The sequence below is a fragment of the Maniola jurtina genome, chromosome 12 (assembly GCF_905333055.1).
Source record: "Maniola jurtina chromosome 12, ilManJurt1.1, whole genome shotgun sequence".
NCBI classification, from domain to species: domain Eukaryota; kingdom Metazoa; phylum Arthropoda; class Insecta; order Lepidoptera; family Nymphalidae; genus Maniola; species Maniola jurtina.
Genome location: NC_060040.1, coordinates 8287898 through 8296473, shown reverse-complemented (window position 1 = coordinate 8296473; position 8576 = coordinate 8287898). Strand labels below are relative to the sequence as shown.

The window sequence follows — 8576 nt, the reverse complement described above, 5'->3', positions numbered from 1 at the left end:
AACATGGTAATTTTTTATTTATTCTTCCAAGCTCCCGTTACATACCTAAATCACGAGATCTTATTGCGATAATTGCAATCACAACAGACCATCATCAGTAGAAGTAGAACAGGCAAGACTTACTGACAGCCACTAGGTACTATTAATTCTCTAAAATCTGACCAGAAATACAATATAAAAAGCTTGCTCTGGGGTGCCACTAGTATATGGTCTATGGTCATTAAGTATATGGTCTTGTATATAGAATAGTTCCACGGGGTTTACGTAATATGGCGAGGTATTTTATTTCTCTGGTAAGACTTTAATATTGTAGACTTTTGGTACGTACTGTCTTGGTGATTGGTGATTCCTTAATTCAGTTAATAGCAATGCTTGCGATCATTGCAATACACACCTCATATACACATAATATGATAGTTTATATTGATATTAAAGACTGTACGTATTTGCTGCCCTGTTGCAGTAATTCTTGCTTGAGTTTATTTATTTCTTTCATCATCTCTTCGTCCGAAGCAATGGATTCTTGTATTTGTTTGCATTTGCGTAGAAAATCTACGATGAGTTTCTGACCTTCCGACGTTTCTTCTGTCTCAACGGAGGATTCCACTTCAAAAAGGTTCGTCTCCAGCTGGGCTTGCTTTGCTTCTGCATACTGTAAAGATGGAAAATACTAAATACTTATCGAATCGTTAATAGTTGAATCGTATATGGTATGATGTTAATTTACCTATATCATCCCAAGTCCCAACCCACACACTGAAATAACTGAAAATAGTTCGCGCAAAAAAGTAGTCGAATCTGAAGTTGTATTTGCAACATGGCTTCTTCAATTTTGGAATGAAAATGTCAAGTATACTGTAGATAGCCAGAGTACCTTATAAGTAGCCGAAACGAGAACGAAATCTAATCAGCCCGAATACACGCTATCTGTCCCCTACCCTACCCTAGTATACCCCAATGTTTTTGTAAAGTATAAAGTTAGAAGCTCTCGAAGCTACTGAATGAAGCGAGCCTTCGCCATACACAAATGGCAAAATGTGAAGGACCAAGGACCTGTCAATATACCATCATTATTTACTCACATTTCGCAAAATAAAGAATCATTTCATTTCGCATCATTCAGGCCGATAGGAGGGAAGGGTGGAGGAGCGTGCTTCCGTAAAACGAAGGTCGAAAAAGTGAGCTGAATGAAGGAAACGGAGTGTGTCTCTTGGCGTAGCTCATTTTAAAAAACAGTCTGTTAAAAGTTAATAACTTACAGCAAGGTAAGTTTATTTCTTTCTATTAAATGACAACTTACTAGCATAATAGACACTTTCGTTAAAAATTTAACCTTATGTTTGCATTAAGTAGCAAATCATAATATTCCGCTACAATTTTTTTACTTATAAGCTTTTAAAATTTCGCATACCTACTATTAAAGTTTCACTGGAATATCTTATGGTCGTATAGTTTTTAAAATCAAACGACCGTTTATGGCTGTCTAGATACTTCCTTAATATATATGTATTTTATATTCCTTCATCATCATCAGCCTGTGGAAGTCCACTGTTGAACATAGGCCTTCCCTTATAGGGGAAAAAATCAAACGCCTTGCGATCTACTGGTATATCCTTCTACTGGCATGTGAGCTACTGGCAGAATCTCGCTAAACATGCGAGTACCTCGACTTTGCTAGTAACTAGCATGTTTTTGTACTGGCTTAATTTTTAGCTGTTTTTTCTGACCTTAATAATAGAGTCCGGCAAATCAGCCAACTTGGCAACATGCAGCCCCAGCGAGTGTGTGGCGGGCCCCGGCAGTATCTTGTGCAGCAACAGCAGCTGTTGGTCCACCACGGACGCCTCTGCGTGCGAGTTCACTATGACGTTGGGGTGCAGGCTCGGCAGGCGAGTCAGCTCGTGGTAGTGGGTCGCGAACAGGCAGAAGCACTTGCTTTCGGTTGCTAGTTTCCTGGTAAAATAGAACAGCTATTTAGGGTTTCTTATTCGAAAGCTGCTAACTAGACCTAATTACTGAGCCTCCACTGTCCGTCTGTCAGCGTGTATCTTGTGAACCGTAATAGATAGAGAGTTAAGCATTTCACAGACTATGTATTATTTATATATTGCCGCCATAGTAACAAATTGTAAAAATTTCAAAATGGCTGCCATGAAATTGAAAAAAAATTAAAAAGTGCTATTTCTTGTATGATGTTACGGAACCCTTCGTGTGCGAGTCCGATTCGCACTTACCCGTTTTGTTTTATATACGACGATCATGCTTAGTAAATGCAAGGTTGGAAGGCGATACCTATATACTCTTGCGAAGGTATTTAGGTTATAGGTACATGGCAGGAAACGCAGACACCGGAAGGGCATTTCACACGTAAGCAGTTCGTGAACATATTGAATTACTTTTATCCCGGAAAATACTGCCCGGTGATTTGTCCATGTGGGCAAAGTCGCGTGAATCATCTAGTATTTGATACTTACTCAGCGATAGCCCACGCAATGCCGCATCCCTCATACGTCGAGGTTCCTCTTCCAAGCTCATCCACCAGCACCAGAGAATCTGGAGTAGCCGTCTGCAAAAAAGAATTGTTTTGTTTTAACACCTGTACTGTTTTATTTTGGGTTGAGTATGCTGGGTAGGCCCTACTTGGCCTTCACAGCACCTTTTTTGGAGAGTGACTAGTTTTTTAGGGTTCCGTACCTCAAAAGCAAAAACGGAACCTTTACAGGATCACTTTGCTGTCAGTCTGTCTGTCTGTCCGTCTGTCGTGTCTGTCAAGAAAACCTATAGGGTACTTCGCGTTGTCCTAGAATCATGAAATTTGGCAGGTAGGTAGGTCTTATAGCACAAGTAAAGGAAAACATCGGAAAACTGAATTTGTGGTTACATCGCAAATAAAAATTTATGATATCTAACACTACTTACTCGCAGTATAGCGGCGGACTCGATCATCTCCAGCATGAAGGTGCTCTGGCCCTTGTCCTCGCGGTCGGCGGCGCCCACGCGCGCGCACAGCGCCCGCAGCAGCGGCAGCGCGGCGCGGGAGGCGGGCACCGGGCACCCGGCGTGCGCGAGTAACGCGGCCACCCCACATGAGCGCATCCATGTCGACTTGCCGCCCATATTCGCGCCTGTTACTATGTGCATTAGGCACGAATCTGTAAACATTTGCGGTTTTTAGGGTTCCGTACTTCAAAAGGAAAACGGAACCCTTATAGGATCACTTTGTTGTCTGTCTGACTGTCCGTATGTCGTGTCTGTCAAGAAAACCTATAGGGTAGGTATTCCCGTTGACCTACAATTACAAAATTTGGTAGGTAGATGAGTCTTATAGCACAAGTAAAGGAATAAATCCGAAAACAGAGAATTTGTGGTTACATCACAAAAAAAATTATTTACTAAATCACATATAGATGGCGCTGTTGCGCCATCTATATGTGATTTAGTAAATAAATTTTTTTTGCTTAACTTGCTGTGTTGCACATAAAAATATTAAAATATCTTGTACGATGGTACGGAACCCTTCATATGCAAGTCCGACTCGCACTTAACCTTAGTTTTTCCCTTATGGTTCAAGAACAGAGGTTCAAGCCAGAATTATATTGTAGTAATGTAACTAATACAAAATATTAAAGTGAAGGCTGATTAGTGATTACAGAGATTATTGCAAGGTTATAGGTTATGCACAAATACAGAGGTTATCTAATAAAAATGATAATGTTTTTTTTTTTTTTTTTTTACAGAATAAGAATAAGAAAAATTTATTGCATGCACTGTGTACATGTTTAGGTGTTGTATATTTATTAGTTCTTACATATCTTATTACTTATCTTATTCTTAAATATCCTGCTTACTATACGCTGTCTACACTCTACATGTATATAATATTATATATATTATTAAAAAAGTCGCGCGGCAATAAAAAATATAAATTATTGAAGCGCGGCAAAGTCTATGAGTTTGTATGGAACAAGGCCGTGCTGTCTCGCAAATGCGTTTGGACCTTAAATATCTATATTTCTGACCTTCAAATTCGCAAAGTGTTCGCATGAATTTTGCGTATGCGAATGCGAATACTCGGCTACATCACTAATTAGTATATATATGTCCTAGTAGGTACCAAACATAACTAATACTTATAGGAAATAAATACATAGATACATACCACATTTAAAAGTAAGGTCATTAGGGTTTATAAGACACTCCCTTCTGCACTTCCAAACACGGATGTCTTACATCCTTCAACATGAACTGATCAAGACGTTACTATGACTAATCTAGAGTAGGGGTAAAAACTATAACTAATACATACCACGTTTTAAAGTAACGTCATTGGGTATATAAGACACCCCCTCCATACATACCACGTGTAAAAGTAACGTCATTGGGTATAATAAGGCACCCCCTCCTGCACTTCGAAGCACGGATGTCTTACATCCTTCAACATGAACTGATCAAGACGTTACTATCACTGATCTACAGTAGGGGTAAAAACTATAACTCATACATACCACGTTTAAAAGTAACGTCATTGGGTATATAAGACACCCCCTCCTGCACTTCCAAGCACGGATGTCTTACGTCCTTCAGTATGAACTCATCGAGACTCTCCGTTATTACTGGCCTACAGTAGGGGTAGGGTGCGGTTGAGGCTGCCACGGCGAATGAGACCAGCACATCTAACCGTGACAGAATATGGGACAGACAGAAGAGGCATTCTGAATAACCCGCTGAAAAAGAAAAAAATACGTAATTACAGTACTACCCCTTTTATAAGTTACGCCGATGTACCTGCGCAGAAATCTTATTTTCGAATGGCGCGGAAAAATCTCAGCCAATCATAGCGCGCATCCGTCCGCTATTGGTTATTGCCTACGCGTTTTATATCGTCAGTCCATCGTGCTGGAGGGCGTCTCATACTACGCTTACTATACGCGGTCTCCACTCAAGGACCTTCCGGCTCCAGCAGCCATTGCCTTTACGACAGGCATGGCCTGCCCACTGCCACTTCAGCTTGCTAATAGTTTGGGCTATGTCAGTGACCTTGGTTCTCCTGCGGATCTCCTCATTTCGGATCTTATCCCTCAGGGAAACTCCTAACATAGCACTCTCCATAGCTCGCTGAGCAATTTTGAATTTGTGGACAAGGCCGTTTATCAGTGTAAACGTTTCAGCACCATAGGAGAGGACGGGAAGGACACACTGGTTAAAGACTTTTATTTTCATGCACTGAGGAATTGACGATGAAAGGACTTAATTTCCTATATTGTATACTTACCGGCAATACCAATAATCTCCGTTACAACTTTGTCCTGCTCCCTTTCATATGAAGCTTTGGTCTGAAGGTAGTCTTCCGTGATACTTTCCAACGCACTAGTCTTGAACCTTACTCCACCTTTGACAGCATCAATTATTGTGTACTTTTTGTTACCGCGGAGTGATTGCTCCTCCTTCATAGTCACTCTGTATAATATAAGAAAAAGCATGTTTATGAAAACCAACGACCTCTTAATAATACGCACTAGATGAGTCATTCCAAACAAAAGTTTTTTAGGGTTATAAGATACAACTCGTTTTTTCTTACAACTTGAAGTCTGTCATACTAATTTTGACAGCTTCTTAGTTTTGTGTGAAATAGGATTTCTACAGGTAGTTCAATAACTAAATCCTTATGTCAAATGCTTGCTCTAAAAATACATATTTTGGTTAAATTCTTCAATTCACAGCAATGGTTTTGGTAAAATTTTGATTGTTGATTCGATAAGTCGTAAATTGGAATGGCACCAATTTGACAGAAAACCAGTAAGGTAATAAAAATGATGCATAAAATCAAAGGTATTTTTCAAAAACTTGTATCAAATTCGTAGCTCGGAGCATAATTAAAACTAACCTAAAATAGAATCCATTCTGTGGATTGCTCTCCAATTTAATAGTCTTGCCGCTTTCCAAGCCCAAGTCTCTGGCTGCCTTACTAAGTTCCTTCTCAGCGGATGTTTGCAGTTTTTCTAGTTCGCCAGCTAGACTTTGTAACTGTTCGTCGAAGGATGGTTTTACTAAGAAATCACCTGTAATGATAATTGTATTGCTAATTATAATGAATATTGAAAGTGAAACCCCTCGCCGTTACATTAATAGACCATCCAAATCCATGTGTTAATCCATGTAGTATCCGGCTAGATATATTTCACATCGAACTTTAGAAAGAGATTTCAAGTTCGTAGAGCGTCGTCTCTATCACTAATACTTTTGTAACGCTTTGCCAGTCTCAACGACAAAGACGACGCTCTACAAAACCGTTATCTCTTTCTAAAGTTTGGTGTGCAATCTTTCCTGCTGGGTGCGTATTTGGCATGCGCATGTGTGTGAGTGTGTGTTTGTATGTGTATTACAATCTTTTTTCAAATAATTTTGTAGTAGATACGAACAAAAATAAAAATTAATAAATATATTGCCTCTGGATAAAGTAGCTTTCTAATGGTGAAAATATTATTAAAATCGATTCAATACTTTCAGAGTTTATCAACTACTAGATGGTGCCCGCGACTTCGTTCGCGTGGATAAAGGTTTTTTAAAAATCCCGTGGGAACTCTGACTTTCCGGAATAAAATGTAGCCTATGTGCTAATCCAGGGTATAATCTATCTCCATTCTAAATTTCAGCCAAATCCGTTCAGTAGTTTTTGCGTGAAGGAGTAACAAACATACACACACACACACACACACACACACACACACACGCACACATACAAACTATCGCCTTTATAATATTAGTGTGATAAAACAAACAAATCTCTCTTTATAATATTAGTATGTAGTCAACCTCTATCGACCGCATCCATGTCCATAGTGGTCTCGATCATCTGCTGGAATTTTTCCAAGTCATCGTTGAGTTCTGATATTGGCTCCGCTAATGATGAGTGTACAGTTGCATTGTTGGCTTCTGCCAGGCATTGTAGTAAGGACGGCAGTCTATTGATTGCCTAGAAGAAAATTAATTAATTATTGATAGTAATTTTATCGATCGAACTTGCGATCACCGGACGATTCCTTCTTCCTTGGATATGTAATAGGATTGATGCACCTTCCATATTTAGTTCTAAAATATTGGTACTGTATACATATATGTCACCGTAAAATTGTAAATACCGTTAGATTATAATTTAGTACAATCAATCTCGTGAGATTATAAACTGTCGAAAGATTGTGAACCTCTCTATTGTGAGATCTATGTGTCGCAGCGAATTGTATGAAGCGTATACAAGCTGATTGATTGGATTGGATTGAAACACCTGATAATATTACCCAATTAGAATCTAAGGGTATTTCTATTCTAATCTAACCTAACTAATTTAGATTTTGGCACCTTTTTTTCATCCGGAATTTTACGATTACATCGAATGAGGTTCAGAACCAAATCTGAGTATCAAAATCTAAAGGTAGATTAGATCATAAATAAAAACCGGCCAAGTGCGAGTCAGACTCGCGTCAGCTGCGACTGTAAGTCACCAAATGTCGGAAAAAATACCCTAGTACGGAATCCTCGGTGCGCGAGTCTGACTCGCACTTGGCCGGTTTTTTAGGTACCTACCTGATAAATGCGATAACAGTCATGTAAATTCGCCTTCCTCCTAGTAAGGCGTCGGGCCAGCGCTTGCAAGTCCGGAATTCTTCGCAAATGGTCATCGTGGAGTTGCAAGCGTAGTTGCGAGCTGTTCATTAGCAACTCTACTATGTCTAGTCTTTCGTTTATCAGATTTATGTCCCGGAGTGGCTGCCGAAGCCATTGGGCTAGAAGTCTGTAAGTAAATATGACGATATCTACGACAGCGACTATGAAGATCTAATTAGGATCAATGCTGAAATTTGTATGAAAGTTGGGCTATTCTATCACCGGTATTACATTAGAAATGCACTCTGGATTATGTGGTATTTCAGGCAGTATAGCGCTGTCTCGTTTTAACAGTGACTAAAGTCTAAGCAAAGTCAAAGTGCGTTCTATAGATCTCAACTTTAGTTTTCAAGAACTGAGGAATTTTGGGCGCGAAGACATCTAAAAGCTTTCCTAACGCTACCCAGCCGAGTTGAGTTCGGCGGTTAATAACGATTGGTTGATCTTACTACTCCGTCAAGCTAAGTTTGCACCTCAATTACGTCACAGTGACATTTAGGTACGGTATGCGAACCGTACTGACGCGACAAGACGACTGCGGGGAGGCGAGCGGGGAAGTGGGAGAGGCGCCGCACACCAGCGAGGTGCAAACTTAGCGCGACCGAGTAGTAACTTCTAAATAGTATGGCAATTGGCTAAATTCTTTCATACCGTTTTCCATGCTGAGTCCGGCACCTGTCAAGAAGGCCCAGCAAACTCCTCGAAGGCGCGTGACTCGAATCGCCCAGCTCCGGCAATACATTTAATGCGGTGAGAGCAGCCGCGTCCAAGTGCAGGAAACAATCTGGCTGTATGGTGGCCAAGCGGAATCTATAAAGATTTTTTGGAGTGAAAACTTCTTTAGGCGCGTTGGGCGATTTTGGGATGGGTAAAAACTTCATGCTAATTATTGGCTATGGAAAATTTAATCTTAA

General features: G+C 40.1%; 1 protein-coding gene across 1 annotated transcript in view; it reads right to left on the bottom strand.

Moving 5' to 3' along the window:
* LOC123870359 (DNA mismatch repair protein Msh2) overlaps positions 1–8576 on the bottom strand; it is a 28352-nt gene continuing 19776 nt past the window's right edge. The window contains exons 7-16 of the mRNA XM_045913623.1: positions 8314–8472; positions 7582–7789; positions 6814–6973; positions 5885–6059; positions 5273–5457; positions 4506–4724; positions 2920–3152; positions 2475–2566; positions 1728–1953; positions 1–652 (exon numbers count right to left, since the gene is read on the bottom strand). Coding sequence (XP_045769579.1) covers positions 419–652; positions 1728–1953; positions 2475–2566; positions 2920–3152; positions 4506–4724; positions 5273–5457; positions 5885–6059; positions 6814–6973; positions 7582–7789; positions 8314–8472 — 1891 coding nt within the window. The 3' untranslated portion in view covers positions 1–418. The remainder of the gene's footprint in view (positions 653–1727; positions 1954–2474; positions 2567–2919; positions 3153–4505; positions 4725–5272; positions 5458–5884; positions 6060–6813; positions 6974–7581; positions 7790–8313; positions 8473–8576) is intronic.